We start from the raw sequence: 20,000 nt of genomic DNA on the forward strand, positions 1-20,000 counted from the left end.
ACTGAGAGACATCTCCAGCTGGTTGATTTCTAGCTCAAGTTTTCTTTTCTTCAAAACCAGAGTCTCCTTCTGCAGTCGCAGTGTTTCACACTGCAACTACAGAAGGTCATCCTGAATGGTCTTCTTCTTTCTCTTCGCCCCTCTCACTTGTTCTGGCTCCTTTATCCTGGGTGGGTCAGTCACAGTACTACAATCTAGCCCTCCTGCCTCAAGGGCTGCCATGTCAATTGTTTCAAGGATGTCTGCTTGGGCAGCTACAGCAGGGAGAGCTTCTGCTATCACATCTCCTAAGACAACAAGAAAGGTTAAGGATAAGAAGTTTCTTAGGGACATCTCCTTTGTTACACACAGGAAAATGTATCTTGTACACATAGATGTGTATTATTTGAACTCAATGTTTTAACGACTGGTTTCAATACGTTGTAACTTGGAGGCAACTAAGATGTTCATCCGCTGATTCGTTACTGTCATTACTCATAGCTGTATGTTACAAACCAAATTACTACCAAACATGAAATATTAGATTACAATAGATACAAAAGTTAAAGTTTTGGTCAGTTTACTTTCTCCTGGAAGTGGTTATAGTATTCAAAAACTTAAGTGGCTGCAAACTGGGCAACACACTGTACAAGTAATACAAGTAATTATATGTATATGCAAATGAGAGGCGCCAAATAATTCAATCAGGCAAAAAGGATTTACAATTACGTAGTGAAAGCAATTATATGGTCAGCTGATCCTTTTTTTATTTCCCCTACCTGAGATCAGGTTAAATTGTACCAAACTTAACAATACATAAATCAGTACACTAAAAAAAATTTCACATGGACTAAGTTTCAAGACTTCTTTCAAAGCTCGGTTTTTCATTATGTCAAAAGTATCTTGCACGTGTTTTGGAGTTGGGACATGATTTTATGACAACCGGGAGGTAGTTGAAAGGTACGGCTGCATATTGAACCCTTTTATCAACTCCTCATTCATAAATGCACGAGTATTAACTTCTAACATAGCAGATGATGTTCCATTTCAACCGGATCGTCCCACAACGTGCAGTCATTTTTTTTTAATCCAAAGGATATTCGGTTACTTAATTGCAACTTTTTCCCGTTAATTAAAGCAAACAGGTCTAACTCACGTTTAGATAAGGGTTACCTTATTACTACGTTGCCATTGCTTCTCCCTTTACTTCAACGCAAGAAAACAAAATCGCCGAGAACGAAATCGATCCGCCAGGCGTTGCGTGTCACGTCAAGACATGTCTATTTTAGTCACATGACTTAAAATCCTGAAAAAAAACTTTTCCATAAGTTTTCAGTTACGGTAGGTGTGCCCTCGTGTAAAATAATGGTAACAGCGGTACTCACCGGACTCAAAACCTCCTGTTATTCCCGAAAAACCGGGCGTGTTGTCATAAACTTCGACAATCATTTTACTTGTATCGGAGGGCTCGCCCGGTGCCGGTCCACCACCCGTCTTCCTTTGCGCCTTTTTTTGTTGGCTAAACTCCTTCTTGGCTATGCTGAAAAGCCCTTTCCATTTCTGTTTTACTTCGTAGATGGTTCTGCTGGCTACACCAACGGCATTAACCTTCTCTGTAATGGCTTTCCATGTTTCAGTTTTGGTTTTATTGGTAACATTGTCGGAAAACTTGCTTTGCAAGATGCCTTTATTTGCCTCCACGTTTTCTGTAATTATTGTCAACTCTCTGGTAGTAAAATTAGGTTTCCTTTTTCTTTTTTCGGCACTGTTTCCGGCATGCTCTTCTGGATCCATGTTTACACAGATACAGAAAAATTTCGACCTTCACTCCCATCACAGTGCTTTAACCACAGGCATCCCGCGCGCATTGCACTCAATTTCCCGCCAAAACCTGTTTGTCATGTGGGAATCCCCTTTGCTGGACGATTTATTCCTAGAATACCAGACTTATCCCTGGAATAGCTATTCCAAGAATAAATAATGCTTCCAGGAACCCATTTTTATTCCTGGTATAGTTATTCCTAGAATATCAGATTTATCCCTGGAATAACTGTTATACCTGGTATAATTTATTCCTCCTTTCAGGAACCGGCCCCTGGGGAAAACTACTATAAACTACTATAAATGTCACTTCGCCTCGTCCTTTTCTTTCCTCCTTCATTGTAACTCTTTTCTTTAAGCCAGCCGTAGTCCTGTTTGTAGCTGTTAATTTTATTTACGTTTTAAAACATGTCATAAAGATAATTGTTATCATTCTGTAAATAGTGTAATGCAAGTAGTTCAGTATTGTTCCGTAAGTAACGTTAGTTTGTGTTAACTGTGGTAGAAATGTTATTAAAAAAAATAATAATAAAAATAAAAAATAAAAAATAAAAATAAATAAAAAAAAGAAAATTTCATACACTTCATGATCACGCAGCATAAAATAATTTTTAATGAAAAATAGCCAGAGAAAATTTGATATTATTGCGGAATATAACTGTAAACAAGAACGGAGTTAACATGACAAAGTTCTAGGCTTCCAGGTGCCGAGTGACCTTCATTCCGAACACTGGGTTCAATTTTACTTACCGCAATTCTCTTCTCTGTGACTGGAAGTTTTTGCTCCCATTCAAATATGCAGCCTTAGTTTGTAAAGCTTCACACCAACTGCCATTAATCACGAACTTGCAGAATTGCCTTGAGTTTAACTCAAATTAACCAAAATTTCGCAAAAAAGTGGGGAAAGTATTCCTGAAGACTAAAATCGGTTCCTTACCTTTTCTCTCATTTCCCTCATGGTATTGATAACCTTCGCTAAATCCTTTCCTATTATCTGGAGTCAACAAAGGACATTTTACAAAAATACTTTATGAAGGCTCAGAAATATTTGGAAGGTACAGAAGTGATCAATTTCTCATACCTTCACCTGTATATTAAGTTGGTAAAACCAGTAAAGCATCACACCGACTATATTACAAATTACAAATTACATTAACCCTTTGATTACTATCTGGCCAAATACGTCCACCTTTATCCACGGTCCCATCTACCCCTTGTGACGTCATCACTTTTAACGGTCAGGAACAGCTTTGTTCACTAACTTGTGCAGGGAGAAGAGATCTTTCAAACTATACCAGAATGAGCACAATTGAGTCAAGGAAACTGGAGAAACGGCCAAAAAAAACATGTAACACTGACCTGAAAATCTCCATGAAAAGCTTGCTCCATTACCCACCTACCTTTCTGAGCACCTAATTCTAAGATGATGAAAGGTTTCTCAGAAACTCTTCCCACCAAAATAAAGCCTACCAAATGCCCAGCAAGTTAAAAAAAAAAATGAGGCAAAGAAAGCGAAAAGAGAGGGAAGGAGAGAAAGCGAAAAGTGAAAGTCGAAAGTGTTGTGCTACTTTTAAACCCAAAAACTATGTCGAAATTTTGTTTTCTGCGCATGCCCGAACTTTGCAAGCGCTTATTTTGCACCTGGTTGAAAAGGCCGCGGAGTGTACAACCTGGGAACGGGCTTGTAGGGAGATTTAGCTCTTAAACAGCACGACAGTGACCAAAAAACCCCTCAACTAGCTTCAAAACGTGTTTTTCGGCCAAATCCCTGGTAGCCAAAGGGTTAACATACTAGTAGCTCACAAAGGTGTAGAAACATTTTCCTTGAACTCCGTGAACGACTGAGTAGTAGCCGGGAGTTGGTTCCAGTTCCTGGAGGTTCTAGGGAAAAATAACTATTTAAGATAATTCCCATGAAAATGACGTACTATCCAGATTTTTTTCAATTTTGGCACAACTGATATTCATACACAGGACATTTAAAAAATGCAATAAAAAGATGGGGTCACCGTGCTTGTTTTCGCGCTGTATGCTCTTTATTCCCAGTATTTTTGTACCAAATTTCGCGAGAAGCGTTCGAAACTACAATATTGTAGATCAACCGGAAAAACTGTTGTTATGTAGCAAAAGCTACTGAATATTACTGAAACGTTGAACCTGCTTGTTTGCCCGGGCTATAATCTTCAAGAAAGTGATTTCAAATTCGAATTCCTCAATCTTACAAAGAAATGTAAGCAAATTGGACCGCTACAGTCATTACCTTACACTCAGTGTCAGGCTCCAAATGCAGTTTCACGTCGTTTTTAGGTGAATACTACAACTTCTACTACCCAACCTTTTTTCTCCTTAAAATATGTCTTCCGTGATTTCAAAAAGACACCTCTTTATTTTAATTAACTGGAATTTTCCTATTTAGTAATGGTCCGCCATTACTAACATTATGTTCTTGAGAGAGCTGGATCGAGGAGAAAATGACGTCAAAGGCTCACTAGTTTAAGAATGCAATACGTGTGTACGCCGCATAATTAATATGCAGCACGGGGGTTTTGGGCCTTCAGACTTTTAAAATCACGCTTTGCATATATAATAAGCTGCGTTCACAGGCTGAAATTTTAAGCTAGTGAGCCTCTGACGTCACTTTTCCCTGGATCCAACCGTCTGAGGTCCAATCGGTCAGTTTTGAACGTGAGTAATGGCGGACCGTGAAATCCAAAACTTACACTCAAAGTAAGCGGCCTTTGGATAAAAATCAAAGCTCAAAATTTTGCCAGTCAGGTGTTAAGCAAACACACTTTCAAAATCTGAAGGAAAAAAGGAAGTGGTTTTTTTAATCACAGGGGCACTTTAAATACTTGGCTATTGAGTGTACGGGTTTGTTTAGAGAACTGCAAATAGTGCTAAACATTCATGTCTACAAGGCCATGGCTCATTTTATACATCATCAACAGTGTGTTACCTTTTTATGATCAGCCTCCATCTTGAAGGGCTTAGCAATCTTATTTGACAGCGGTTCACTATCTGGTAACCCAATCGTATCAATTGTGATGCCACGTTTCCGCCATGCTGAGCATTTCTATTACCTGTACTCATATTACTTTGAATTGGAAATAATCTTCTGACACAAAGGGAAACGTTAGTGGACTTGTGGCCGCCGATATTCATATGTGTCTAGGTCTGGGGTAATTCCCCCAATTTGAAAAGAAGCTCTGTCGTTCTACTGTTATTTTCATCTACCGTGCTTTCAAGTTCATTTATATCCAAGTTGCTTGTTTGACCTTATGATTACAAAATGCCGCGTAGAGATGATACAAATTGAATTTTGAAAAGCATGGCACAGAATAGTAGGACATTATTAATATTCATATGATTATGGCATTAGCATAACTAATGACGTGCTGGAGAGCGAAATTTGAAAGCTGACTAGCTCCTTTTAAAGGAAATGGTATCGAAAATGGGTGAACATTCAACTTTAACTTCTTATTTTGAAGGCATATCTTGTTTGAGTGTAAAATTGATTGCTTCATCTGAAGGCCCGATTGGGGGCTAGCGGGATACGGGATATTTAGGAAAAAATATAGGGATACGGGATATTTGGGGGAAGAAATTAACCGGATACAGGATATTTAAAGAAGAGATTGCAGGATGCCAAGCATCAAACTTGTCATTTTTTAAAACAATAAAATAGGTTCCTTGGGGTCGATATAGAGGGCACAAGAGGTGAAAGCGATACCTACAAATGCGATTACTTGTATTTTTCCATCAATTACTATTATCTCCTGATGTCAGCCTCTCCAGAGAATGTACTGGAGAAAAGCGCTCCCCTCCCCTCACCCTTGGGGGTCTTTTCATTTGCTGCCACTCTCACTGGTTGCGACGTCATGATTGGCCCCTGTGACTGTTTTTTGAGACCTTTGGTCATCTTTATTCGTTTCTATTATGGCGGCTTTGAAAGTCACTGCTTGTATTTTCCTCCAGAAAAGCAGTTTGAAGTCGCTATTTACACAAAAGATATATTGCTACCATTCTATTTTCACGATTCACAAGTAGTGAACACAATAGATATGAACGGTATTTTGGCGAAGTCTCGAGTCCTACTTTTGAAGACGACCTTTTTGTATTCATTGGAGAAGAATAGTACAGTCATGTGGTCCAGTGCTTGGATTATTTAATATTAATAATCATGATGACATGATGATGATGATGATGATAATAATAATAATAACTTTATTAGTTTTTCCATAAATGGCTTTTAAAAACTAATTTCAATGACAAATTTCAGCAACATCTTGAAATTAAAAATCTATTAAAATTTAAATCTATTAAAATGCATTATATTGCTAAAATTAAAATACTCTTAGAACCATTCTGGCAGATTCTTAGGAAAAGAGGAATTCTTTTAACTCCCACTTAAAAATTTGTAAGCTAACACTATTGATAAGAGCGTGTGGAAGAGACTTCGGCCACAAATTTGTTGAGCGGTACAAAAAAGTGCGCTGCCCTGAGGCGGACTTGTAGGCTGGGATATAAAGATTATCCTTGTATCTGGTGTTACAGTCATGAACGAATGCACGTGTCTTAAATCTATCACAAAGATAACTAGGGGCTAACCCCTTAACACACTTAAATGCTAGAACTCCCGAGTGTATACTTCTGGTAACTGCTCACGGGGAGCCGCTTGACTGATGATACAAAAGTAAAGAATGAAAGTAACTGCCAGTGTTGGGTTGAACATGTTCGTCGTTGCAGTGTAATGGTGAAGGCACAGGATTATTTATTTGGAGCGCCCGAGTTCGAGTACCAGGAAGTGCATATAGCACAGTTCTTTGTTCCCTTACTACGTTGTAATGTTGAGACTCAATGGGTACCTGTATTAATACAGAAACCGATAAGATGTGTTGACAGAGCTTGAGGGAAGATATAGTGTTCTCAATTTTTGGGAGGTTGATTAGGTAAAGTACAAATTTAACCTAGGTAAACTGAGGATCACCAATTTAACCTATTGTAGGTCAAAATGGATTCAACCCAAGTACGGATTTTTCCGGCAACATATACTCGTTTTAACACTGTATATTTCGTCAATCGTCAACTTGATTTCATCAATTCATATATCAATCTAGTCACATTGGGTCTTAAATCTCTGCCTATGTCCGATTACCATTAACTCGGTTTTTGTCACATTTAAACTCAACGGAGAGCCAACAGTAAAGATTACTGAGTTCAGGTGTTATTGTTACCGTCTCGGTCACAAATGTTGTAACACAGATGGCAGTTTGCCCCCTCTCCCCCTTCAATGTTGATGTTTATGAATTGGAGTGCAAAAACCAACCGGTAAATGCAACATTGATGGGAGAGACGAGGAGGGGTACGTTCTTAATAGCTTTGATGCGCGTCACTCGCTGTTCAAGCGAAGTGTTTCAACTATTTATGACCGAGATTGTAGTTTAAGCTCGGTTAAAGTTAAGGTCACTACCACATTTTGATTATTGCAGTCCGGTCTGGGACTGTTTGAGTGGGCAATTGAATGATAAATTGCAAAATCGCACAGCCCAGGTAAGGAATGTGTTGCCGGCCCCCAGGCCTCTTCGTTTTTCCCCTATATTTGCAAAGACCTCTGGTATCGCCAAGGGGCAAACAAACCAACCGATTGCGCTGCTCGAGTCAAAATACGCCATTAGAAACATTCAATAAAAAATATTTGCAGGATTTGAGCTCGAGTTAAAATTGGGAGATCAGAAACCTTCAATAAGAGATATTTGTAGGATTTCAAGAAAAAAAATCGTTCGAGTTTAAGAAGTGGTGATCACCGTGCAGTGAGTGTATGGATGCGACAACGACTGTCGATATTCAGAGCGACATATCAAACTAGTGCTGTCTTGAGGTTTACTCCTATCGAACCAAGAAAGTAATACAGCTTATATTAGGAGAAACAGCTTCAAAGTACAAACTTCAAGGCCAACAACAGCACTACAGTTTACTCAAATCATTTTTGGGGTGCAGGGATGGCGAAATGGTGAGAGCACTCGCCTCCCACCAACGCGGCCCGGGTTCGATTCCCAGACTCGGCGTCATATGTGGGTTGAGTTTGTTGGTTCTCTACGCTGCAGCGAGAGGTTTTTATCCCGGTACTCCGGTTATCCTCTCTCCTCAAAAACCAACATTTGATTTGATTTACTTTAACTTGTTAATTTCAATTTACAGTGTCCCCAATTAGTGTTCTACAGCGCTAGAAGATTAGACACTTAAATAAAGTTCCTTTCCTTTCCTTTTGCCGGTGAATACCGTTGTGATACTTGCGAGAAGCCCATTTTGTATACGAAAGGTTATCCAGACGAGGGCAATGATCTGGAGGCTAGAGAAAAAAAACATCGACACGAACGGAAAACGGAAGCAACATTCAAAGCCAGATTCCGAGCCTTCAGTGAAGCAATGCCGCGATAGCTATCTGGAGGAAGAGTCGGATTAAAGTGGTTCGTTCCCGCGCAGTTCCGAGTTAAGTTTTCCACTTTCAGTCGAGGACGATTTCACATGGACAATCTTAATTTTATTTTCAGTTGTGTATTGCGTGCCATTAGCATTAGATAGGTTTGAAGAAGGGAATAGTTTCTGATCAGTTTTGCTTTTCGTTTCAAAAACTGCGTGAAAAATGCGTGTGTGAAGGCCTAAGTAACATCTCAAGTTATTTTACTTTGCATCTCATTTGAGTCGGAAAGTTAAAACGATACGATGCAAGTAAGTGACTTGAAAACCACCATCCTTACGACCGACTTGCGGTTTCTTGGGCTGCGCCAGGAGGTCCAAACACGTCAATCACAGCAGACCATAGTGCTCAAGTTTACTTGAAGTACTTGCATTATTTGTGTTTAATGCGTTAAGGAAGAAAAAAATTACTTGACTTGAGATTTTCCTAAATTTACTCACATCTAGTGTAAAGACGGTTTTTCAATGCAGGAAAAGAATTAAAACCTTATGGTCGACTGGTGATTTTTTCTTGTTTATTTGACCTGCAGAGGGTCTGTGGAATGTGAGCTTGCGTGACGATACTGATTTTCATTTAAGACATTTAAAAACTTAATTATGTCTGTTAATTTGACAATAACGTACTCAAACAGTTTTCATTCTCTTATCATTAAGAAAATGAAGAAAAAAAAAGGCGACAAGTGGGCCGCAAACAATTCATGCACGTGCTGCAGGCCTACAGATGTTACAAGCACTCACTTACTCACTCACTCATTCAGACAGCCCCGATGACAATATGGCAGTGTACTTATACTAAGTGCACTACCACAAAAACGTACAATAAGCAATAAACATGATGACAGCGACACAGAAAATGGTCCTTTATTTCGACAAAGGCTACATGGTTTTCCACGTTCATGTTTTATCTTCGACGTCTTCTCGCAAACCCTAAACGGAAGAAAACTCAATCTTAATCAAATAACACATTAAGGACAATTTGTAGGCCTCGTTATAAATGGCACTTTACATCTGTCAAACTGACATTTACAGCTTACTTCAAATTACCCGGAGAGTGACTCTAATCATTAGATCACTCTCCGGGTAAGTTAGCGTAAGTTTAACAGGAAGGAGAAAAAAGATTAAGAAATGACAAAGAATCGAACCCGAGTCGCTGGGTTCCGATGTCCAGTCGACTCTAACTATATAATATCCAGACAAACTGCCAAACTCCACAAAAACTCAACTTATGGAGCAGGGTTGGCGCAGAGAAGAGAGGGAAGTTAGTTATTACGGAAACTTTGGATAGAAAGATATGGAAAGTAAACTTCAGTAACGAAATCACTATTACAGTCAGTAAACAGAATCAACTGACTGCTGAAGTATAGTTCCCAAAGCAGAAATTCACCTTTTTTCTTCTTAGCACTCCCAAACTTCCTCTTCACCTGTAGACAAACGTAAAAAGATCAGACAACACTTACACAAAACCTAAAACCCCTGGTTGATCAAAGCTTGGATAACTGTTCGGTAGCCACAGCATTTTTCTGTATTCTTACCAAATGGCTTCCAATCCCTTTCTCTTCTCTATAGATCACAGTGGAATTTTCGCTCAATCCAAGTACTACGTCTCTTTAGGTTTTTGACAGATATCGAGTCTTTCTGGTTTGTGAACACATGGCAGCGTGTCAAGGCTGATTTTAAGGAACGATTGTGAGAAAGTGCATGTGGAAATCAGGGAAAAAGGCGCCCACTGTGCTAACGGTTCTCGACGGAAGAAATGTTTACCCTTCTGAAGTACTTTCCACAGAAACTAAGCAAAATCAAATTTACAGCAGTTTAATCTAGTTTACCTTAACTTTTGATTTTTTGCTGGTAGACAGCCTGCAAAAGAAAGTTTGAGAAAATAATAATGCAGTATGACGAGATAAGGTTTTGGTGACTAAAACTTTGCCATCAAAACATCATTGCACATTAACAAAAGTTTATCGTCACGCTGAGCAATAAAATGAAAATCCATACCTGGATTCGGCTGAGTGGTCAACACCCTGAAGAATACAAGAGTAGGTTAGCATTTGAAGTGAGGCGCTTGGGTAGACATGATAATGATGAGGAGAAGGATAAAAGAGGATAACGACTCCACGACTTGCTTTGTGTAAGAACGCCTACACAATACTGTATCTTCCAGCTCGCTATCTACATGTATTATTGTCTCCTTTGAGAGGTTATGGGGAAGATATCTTTTGACAAACACTGCTTTTGTTATTCAAATGTCCAACCACAGAAACAAAAGACCCTTTGTTTTGACAGCCAATGAGGCTCTGATTGGCGCATAAATGACAATAGGTGACGTCAACGGTATCTTCGCTACACGATATTTTTCTCAAAAACACTCAATCCCTGAGTGTTACGGCTGCCCTATTGTTCTGACACAAAAAGCATTTGTCTAATAACAATAGGGCAACCATAACACGTCACAATTATTCAAGATGGCGGCGCCCACAAAATTTGAAAACAAAAATAGGCGTTCCTAAAACTCATTTCTTTCGAATACAAACGCTTTCTTTGAAAACAATTTAGATTGACTCGACCGTAACAGTTTTTTCCTGTGACTCAAGGTTACTTTTTTGTTGAACTGGAGTTTCCCTTTAAAGAACCTGTACCAATGTGCCACGGGTTCCGTTACAGCAATCAGCGTCATAAATGGGTTGTCTTTCCTGGTTTCTCTACCCTGCTCAGGTTTTTTTTTGCTCTAGTTTTCCCGTCTCATCAAAAATCAATGCCTTATTTGATGTGCTTTCATTTGCTGATGAAGATGAAGACTTATTATTACAATTATATGAAGATGTTTGCAAATGTATGAAGTGAACTCACCGCTTTCTCTTCTCCTGCGTTCAAAACAGATAAGTCCGCAAATGACGTCAGTTCATGGAATCCTGACTCAGCGCGCTCCCACATCTGAATAACAAAATAAATCCTTCAGTGTGTGTTCAAATGACGTCACGGCAGCCATGTTGGAAGAGCGAAACAAAGAAAAAGCGGCCATGTTGGAGGAGTGAAATATGCTACTGGGAATTGAAATCCATTTTCATGAAAATTCTTCCTTTTGTTTTAGTATGCAAATATGGCTGCTGATCACATGAGCGAAAGCACTCTATACTCGTGTGACTCACATCATAAGCAGAACAAAGTTTGCAAAAATTTATCTGGCGCATCTAAGCATCTATTTCTGTAATACATGATTTTTGTACTCGTTGGTGCGCGAAGAATAGAAACGTTATCGCCGGCTGACAGCAGAAGGTCAGCGTAGACAAAAAAAGACTGTGAAACAGCTTAAAGCCGCCTGTGCGAATTACCACGTAAATTCAACATTGGACATGTAATTCTGTTTCGATGGGATTTCAAAGCTGACTTACAAAAATCGTTGACTTGGGCTACACCATATGATAGCTTAGAAAACCAACCTTTTTCTTTTTCTTAGCGGGTAGCCGGATCAGGTTTTCCTCTTCATACCTATCAAGATGAAAACGATCAATCCTACATGTTAACAAGACGCACTTTAATTCGAGGCAGAAAATTTTTCCTTTTTTTTTTAATTTTAAGTTAAGGTTAACGTCACACCTGTCGATAACAGAAAAAAGTATGTAAAAAGATCAAATATTTCAACACTTTTTCGCCGGAAGTAGAAGTTCATTTTGATTGACAGCATATGTAGACTATCTGAGCGCTTTTCATTGAAAACATCAAATAATTGTCTTCGCTCGTAAACGTTTGAGGAATTTGTATATACTTTTTGTAGCATTAAATCGTATTTTAAGAAAGCACTAGGCAATGAAAACCCACAAGCCACGTGAATATCCGAGGTCTGGAGCTAGCAATAGGAGAACGTAACGGAAGGATCACAGAAACATATGAATGATGCGAAGCAGGGAAGTTTAGAAGACTTAAAACAAAGAATCACGTCATCAGAACTGGCCGTCAGACTCCTCTGACGAAGCATATCGGCGAATAAATTATCGTAGCATCTGAAGAAAAATCATGGGAATTCAAGATGTGCTAAATCAGGTTCTATCAGTACACTGCCAGTGAACGAGAATAAACACACTTGTAGTGATAAAGAAGTAAGACCATAAATGAAAGCTGTACCAGGTACTAATGGCTTAAATAGAAATCACTACTTAAGCTTTAGCCAAACCAGGTGATCGACAGTAGAAATTCTTTCGTGAACCTCCGATTTCGGGAAACAAACTAAGAGAACACAAAAAGTGGAAATATGACCATGACACGCAGGGTTGTCAATAAGATTTGAAGTAGGTGGAGAAATTGTGAAAGTAGACGGCACTGGGGGCCGTAGGCCCCCGCATAGGCGAGGGGTCTTGGTGCCGCCAAGGCCCCCAGCGGGGTACAGGGGCAGAGCCCCGTTAGGGGTCCAGGGGCAAAATTGCCTTTCCTCAGAGAAACTTTAACAAGTCTCACTTCCTGAAAAGGACATTAAGGTATTAACAACTAATCAGGTGTTTTATATGTTTCTTCTATGTGGAAAACGAAGACAGTCCAGCGGTAATCCAGGCAGATTTGTCACCAGTCTTTGTCTTCTGTCCATTCAACATGGCGGACAGCAGAATCGATCGCGTTGTTTTTCCGTACGCGTGTTGAGTAAATTATAATAGAACTCGTTTAAAATTACCCAACAAGCAAAGAGGGGACAAAATATCACCAAAAACCACTTTTATTGATGACTGCCTTCAGGATATATTGACTGTTTTCCAAAGAAGCCGGCTCCTTAGTGGGGAGTAGCCGCCAGAGTTCGCCGGTTGCCGGCTTCTAATGAAATCCCTGGACACGTGGATGACGTAGAATAACGTAGAATGAACATGTAACCACTAAAATATGCCGTTAGATTTTCTATACATTTACAAATTCAGAGGGAAAACAAACGGCCCCAATTTTATAACGTGATCTGCCCTCCTGGGAGCATCCCACGTAATTATACCACTTGGAAATCACCATTCCTATTAGCCTGGCTGCACAGCAATATTAAATACTATTGTACTATCATAAACGAAAGACGACTGACACAAGTAATGCTCGCACTTTACTGAACAATTTGAGCAATTGTCGTTTTTACAGACACCTGAGATGTGGCTCCAACTGGATGACCACTGCGATGATGCCGGTGCAATGCTGATCTACCAGCTGAGCTATGAAGTCACACAGTTGGGAGCAGGTCAATTTCGTGAGCTCATTTTTTCCCGTGAAGGACTTGATTAATGAAATGAAATGAAATGAAATGAGTACAGTATATTCATTTATTTCATTCATAAACGAAAGGCTTGTTTGTTTGTTTGTTTGCTTTTTTGCTGAAATGAGTACAGAAATAACAAATGGTTGTCCACAACAAATGGTTCAAGTTTTCTTTATTCTAGTGAACACATCGGAATTTGTTTCTTTTTTGGTTGTATTCTTTCTGTTGACAAGGAAGTTGGTTATTTGCATTTTTTAAGCTATATTGTACATCCAAGTCTCTTCCAATCAGAGTTGCATCAAATGAAATGTGAAACTCAATTAATTTTCGTTAATGCAACAAAGATATACAGAATTTATCAATGCACACGAAATTCAAATTCCTGACATTTCATCTAGAAATAGTCCAGAGATGAAACTATACATGGCTGGAAAGAACAGGAATTGAGGCTATAACCCTTTGATGATCAGCAAGGAGTGATAACCTCGACAACATCAGAGCGCAAACACAAGTAGCACCGATAATAATTCTGCTGGTATACAAAGAGCATACATTGCACCAGAAGAAGACTGGTTTGGTCATCTAAATTTTAAAACCACAGTACAATGCATTGACCCCAGCGTTCAGATTCTTGGCCAAGAGACCAGCCTGTTGCTGGCACACATAAACGATTACATAAGAATGGCTTGAAGGCAACTATAAAACAACATTACCTTGTCTGCTCTTCTTCTTCTTCCCTTTCTTTCTGTTTTCTTCTCCTTGTGACAGTTTGTTCCTAAAATTGTAAAAACAAAGTGCTCAATTATTGACTTGAGCTGAGAAACGGCGGGTTAGGATCCTCGACTGATTAAAACGGCGTGCAATTAAAATACAGTAAACGTTTCTGGATTTGTGAATCTCGGTGGGTTCCAGTCGTCAGTCAAACAGAGTAGTTGGATCTGTAAGGTGTTCTCTTTCGGATTCATAGACTGAATGCATAAATGGCGACCAAAAAAATATTCTTTTGTTTATGTGCAAATTAGACTCACTAGCCTCGTTTTCATGGACAAAATACAAAAGAAATGTTGCTTGAGTGGGGGGTTAGTAAGTCTAATTAGCACATAAACAAAAGAATACATTGTTGGTCGCCATTTATGCATTCGGTCTATAACAGTTTACATTACGCCATGGCTTCAGAGACAACTAGACACTTCGAAGGAGATTCACCAAACATAGCACAAAATATACTAACTTCAAAGCAGCAAGCCAAAATAAGAATCAACACTTCACTATCGGTATCAAAAATGTTCAGGACTGGTCACCATTCCGGAACCTTTTGGTCAAGTTTACTTCGTTATGTCGTGGCTTATTACATGCAAGTCCTTGAACTAAAGGCCCACACTCACCCAAACGTATTCTAAATCTCGACCCCAAGTATACCATTAACCATGTATGCCCCCTCTACAAATATTTTTGTCTTGGATTGGCAAACTTCCTTTATTTTTTAACAGCGCAGAAGAGGAGAAGAACGGTAAAGAAAATCCCAAGTGAAGCTGAACTCACAATTAAGGTTTCATAATTACAGAATTCGTAGACACATCGGGACGGGGAAGGAGGGGTCAAAATCTGTTAAAGAATATTAACCAGGGAAGCAAACACATCTTTTCTACTAAACGTTGACATTCACGTGGTATTCAAAAATGAATTGATTTAAATAGGGACTGTTCTGTTGATTTGAGAAATCACTTTTAAATTTTAAAAACTTTCATCCATTGCACAATAAATAACATGTTCAAATGGAGTTCATGAGGAGTCTTGAAAAAAAGCAAAAACTCTTACAAAAAATATAACTTAAGAAATCCTGTTGTCTACTGATGTGGGCATATCTTAGTTTATCTTTTGTAGCACCTTTAAATCGTACCTGGATTTCTTGTGGTGCTTCACTGTATTCATCTACAGGTAAACACAAGGGGAAATTACATGTATAAACACGAAAATCAAAAGTAAGAAAAGTCAACTCAAAAGTGACACATAATAACTGCTTAAGAATGAAATTGCATCACTGAGGAATTGCCTTCAAGTAACCCAACACAATATTTGAAAGTCACTAGTATCTTTCTAGGTTTTATGTAATGTTTAAAAAACAAGAAGCAGTGTTTTATCGGAAGCACGAGGCGAAGCCAAGTGCTTTTAGACCCGATAAAACATGTGGTGTGAGTTTTTTGAACTATCTGGAGTCTGAACAAAGGTTCAAACTGCAAGAGAAGAACATATTAAGCATACAAGAAAAACAAGGTATGCCTTGTTATTATGAAGAATTCTAATGAGGGGAGTTTTATCAGGGATAAAGCTTATGCATGTGATGTTTTATCGGTGACCTGATAGGGTGTTTCACTCATGAGTCAACACACCAAGGGAGTGAAACCCATGAATCAGTACTTGTGATCTGCACTCTTCTACCAACTACTGTACATGCAAGTTATCAAGCCATCTGGGGGCTGGCCAGTTGCCAGTTCAAGTTATGGGTGAAAAGCGAGTGAATAGGTATGAACACGTATATTTATTATATATATGGGGCGAATTTCATGTAATAAACCTTCCAAAGACAGAGCGCAAAAACCGCTAGACATGCGCACTAGAATCACACTTGTGTTGCCGCCATTCCATTTTCAAAATGGCGGACGACAAATCAAAATCCACCACGTCATTGTGGAGGCTGTCACGTCGCTGGCGTTTCTCTGAGAAAATTTGCAAAAAGATTATCTGAATCTGCCATCATTCAACGATGCTTCAGAGCCGTCAGGGAAGAGATCGGACCAAAACCAGTTCGCCTAAAGCAATAGAGTTTTTGACGAGCTTCGAAGCTTCATTTAACGTTCGCTGTTTAGAGTTTTGCGTTTCTTAAGGTGGTCGGTTACTCTTTAAGCTCAGAACAGAGATATGTTGGAGGTAAATTATTTTCGCGAAACATATCAAATATGACTTTTTTTTCGTTGATATGAAAATTTTTGAGAGGTGTTTAAAGGTGGAATTCCGATTTCATACACCAAGAGAGACTTTTTCAAATCGAAGTTTGAAGAGAAGCAGGTTTTTTTACCGCTAGTGTTCGTCTTCACAGTTGTAACTGATTTTACACAGAAAAGCGAAGTCCAGTGCCTTATACTTTCACGCCACTCGATATAGTTTGTGAGGTTTTGGGATCGTAAGTTGTCCTGAAATGCATATAGCGTACATGTATGTTTTTAACTTCGAGTTAATATCTTGTCGACATTGTTCATACAATGTAAGTTTTCTCGCTTTATAAGCCAAGGCGACAGAGCGGCTGCCCGTTATATTAAACAGCGGCAAATATTGACAACAAACCCTGTTATTTTCTTCCCTTCAACAAAGTTCATTGCTATGTTTTGTGTAACTAAAAATAAAATATGTCAACTGTCACATCTGACTACCGGGGGATTGTGTGCTTTTTCAGGTTTATGGGACTCTTTGCAAAGGGCGAGTTAAGTTTATTCAACAAAGTAAGCTTCTTTTTCCGTTTAGAGACTGAAAATGTCAGCAAAGGTGCTCTAGTTCAATGTGCAAAGCGCTTTTTTTGGCTTTTGATGCCAGCAAAACAGTTCACCACACTAGAAAATTTTTATTCACTTGCTACTGGCTCACAAAGACTACAGAATTTGCCACATTGATGAATACATTTCACCAATGAAGGTGAGTGATGTAATAACATTACAATAGTTGCAATAATAATCTGCCCTGAATTGAATTTCCCCTACCCCTCAATATAAATTCTACGTCCCCTTCTTTGTCAGTGCCAAAAATCTGCCAAGAGAACTGAAGCACTAAGTTACACAGAATTAGCCAGACAGGTAGAAAACCCTCAAGGATCAAAAGCAGGAGCTGGATATTAAGCAGAGAAAAATCGAGAATGAAAACAAAAACTTTCACAAAAAAACATGAAGTTAAGTATTTGGGTTTAGCTCATTACGACAATGAGTCATGCCAATGCCTTTGCAGTACTAACCCCCCCCCCTCCCCCCCTCTTCACCAAGACACACACACCACTGACAGCAGTACACTGCTTAGCATTATATTGAGTGCCACTAAACATGTTTCATTTCATATTATTATTTACATGCACAGAACAAACTGCATTGAACACGATGCACAACCCCATGAATTTCTCAAATTGCTTTTGGCCTATTATAAGACCTGTGAGTAAAACCACACCAAAAAGTTAGCTCACTATAATAAGGTAAAACAGATATCATTTTCATAATGGTTATGTTTTACAATGTAGCTGTGTCACCAAACACCCAAGGTCAATAATTTTGCTATTATCCCAACAGTAAACACTTAATGACTGGTCCTGAGGGACACATTTCATTTTGTTTCCCTAAAAATTTCAATGTTCCCCTGAGGTGCAGATGAGGGAAACAAAATGAACTGTTTCCTGAGAGACCAGTCATTAAGTGATTTGATATATAGCACAAATAGGAAAACGTGCAATGGGAACAGCAACGGTGGTCGTCGGTCAATATTTGCGGGCAACAGTGCACTGTTACCCTCTGACGTCATAGATTTTGCACTGTTGCCCGCTCAGAGACTTTTGAATGACAAAAGTGTTTTTGTTAGATGTCATGTGACCTTGAAGTAACCAATGAGAGCATGCGCTGCTGGGGGCAAAAACAGTTATATAACAAAATAATTATTATTCAACATAACACACTTTTGCTGGAAAAACAAGATCAGCAACACAAATCAAATGTTGAATTGAGAGAAGAAAATGTCATGCTTCACAAAAAAGGACAAAGTTATAGAGACAACACAGTTTTCAAGAAAAATATTGGACTGACATAAAAATTAATACCATGCACATGTAACCCTGTGAAAAAGCACCCCAAATGCCTAAATTTCCAATATAGGTTTTAGTCAGAACAAACTTTTCCTTATCACCGACTAAATTCTTATGGTCGTTAATTTTCTTTCTAGTGCAAATAATATTGAACAAAACAAAATAGTGTATTGTAATAATCAACTGATGTATGTTTAGTATTTTTTCCTTTCATTTTCCCAAATTTGTTCTCCACCTATATCTGTTTGGGTCAAGTTAGCAGAAAGTTGGGGAATCCACTCAAAAGAGACGCTTGTAATACCACTGGCAGTACTAAATCCTAACATTACTCAAGAACAATGACAATATTATTTGTGTTCCTTTAATATATGTTTTACAACTAAAGGAGACACTGCATTTAGCTCTCTTGTGCACCATACAATTTCACAAGTCACTAGTCAACCACTAAACAAAAGGAGGAAAGAACTTATATGATCCAGACAAAATGGGAAATTTTGGTGGTGAACATTCTCCAGACCTGTTTGAAAATATCTTCCATGATGCTACAATGTATTTACAATAATGAAAAGGGTTTTCCGTGAACCAAGAAAGCTAATCTGCAGAGAGTAAAAGTAGGTTGCTGTACTACTGCACAACTTCAGTTTCTTCATAAATCAGGTATGGCTACCATTTCCTACAAACAAAAACAATGATAAAACCATTAGTACACAGAAAGTGAATAATGACACAGTAAGCACAAGGGGAAAGATAATACCTTACATTATGAAATTTTGAACCACGGATACTGTGTTTTTCGCTTTCTGATTGGTTCACTCACTCTCAGTTGACAGCTCTTATACAGTATGACATAATATGGAAACTGATTGCGCCAAGTGTTACTACGCTGGAAACTGATTGCCTTTAAATATGTCCAAGTGTTGTGAATCAAATGAAAATTTAATAAAACAATAATCAATGGATATGATTGAGTTGTTGATCTCATATCAACATGCACTCATGGAATTATAATATTATTGTTCATTATTGTCTTGTGCTATAGGAATTATATGCTTATTAGTATAATTACTGAAAGTTCTCTGCACTGATTGCTTGTCATTGAGATGATTATTATTACGTGATAATCACCAAAGCGGTTTTTTCAAAATAGCCACAAGCTGTTTTGTTCCGGTGACAGACGAATAAATTAATTGTTTTAAAGAAAATGTGTATTATTCAAATAATCAACTATGTAATAGGCGATTTGCATGATGGCATCATTTACTAAGAAATTGAGTTGCTTCTATTGTCAGGCAAATTTAAATCATTGTTTCCGATATTCCCTCAGACTTTATGAATGTTGGTGAATAAAAACCTCAACTTCATCTCGGTTTTTATTAACCGATATTCACCTTGCCTTCGGCGAAACAATAATTGTTAATAATTATTATTTGGTGTTCATACTAACTTTTAGTGTTAAACAACTTTCAGTCAGGGGTACGCATCTAACTAAAGCTGTAAGGCTTATTATTATTATTATTATTATTATTATTATTATTATTATTATTATTATTATTATTATTATATAATGTACCTGAAGTGTTTGCATGCTTCCAAAGCTTTGCTGCACATGACTGTGTTTTTGTAGCCGTTTTGCAAACTTATAAATATGAAAAAGTTGACCAACATGGTTACTCT

The 20,000-nt window shown here is 38.4% G+C and overlaps 2 protein-coding genes and 1 long non-coding RNA gene across 3 annotated transcripts in view; all 3 read right to left on the reverse strand.

The window, feature by feature from the left end:
- Positions 1-1,311: 1,311 nt before the first annotated feature.
- On the reverse strand, positions 1,312-1,773 carry LOC138020535 (nuclear apoptosis-inducing factor 1-like). The gene has a single exon (XM_068867506.1). It carries the CDS (start codon positions 1,771-1,773, stop codon positions 1,312-1,314), a length of 462 nt encoding a protein of 153 aa, XP_068723607.1.
- A 7,340-nt stretch (positions 1,774-9,113) lies between these two features.
- The window catches only part of LOC138018803 (neuroguidin-like), a 33,020-nt gene continuing 22,133 nt past the window's right edge, over positions 9,114-20,000 (reverse strand). Inside the window, exons 10-17 of the mRNA XM_068865479.1 lie at positions 15,396-15,427; positions 14,209-14,270; positions 11,715-11,763; positions 11,125-11,208; positions 10,273-10,298; positions 10,104-10,134; positions 9,662-9,698; positions 9,114-9,204 (exon numbers count right to left, since the gene is read on the reverse strand). Coding sequence (XP_068721580.1) covers positions 9,179-9,204; positions 9,662-9,698; positions 10,104-10,134; positions 10,273-10,298; positions 11,125-11,208; positions 11,715-11,763; positions 14,209-14,270; positions 15,396-15,427 — 347 coding nt within the window. The 3' untranslated portion in view covers positions 9,114-9,178. The remainder of the gene's footprint in view (positions 9,205-9,661; positions 9,699-10,103; positions 10,135-10,272; positions 10,299-11,124; positions 11,209-11,714; positions 11,764-14,208; positions 14,271-15,395; positions 15,428-20,000) is intronic.
- The window catches only part of LOC138018804 (uncharacterized), a 2,741-nt gene continuing 1,414 nt past the window's right edge, over positions 18,674-20,000 (reverse strand). Inside the window, exons 1-2 of the long non-coding RNA XR_011126072.1 lie at positions 19,897-20,000; positions 18,674-18,999 (exon numbers count right to left, since the gene is read on the reverse strand). The exon at positions 19,897-20,000 is cut by the window's right edge and continues 1,414 nt beyond it. This is a non-coding gene — a long non-coding RNA (uncharacterized lncRNA). The remainder of the gene's footprint in view (positions 19,000-19,896) is intronic.

This window comes from Montipora capricornis, chromosome 10 (assembly GCF_036669925.1).
Source record: "Montipora capricornis isolate CH-2021 chromosome 10, ASM3666992v2, whole genome shotgun sequence".
NCBI lineage: Eukaryota > Metazoa > Cnidaria > Anthozoa > Scleractinia > Acroporidae > Montipora > Montipora capricornis.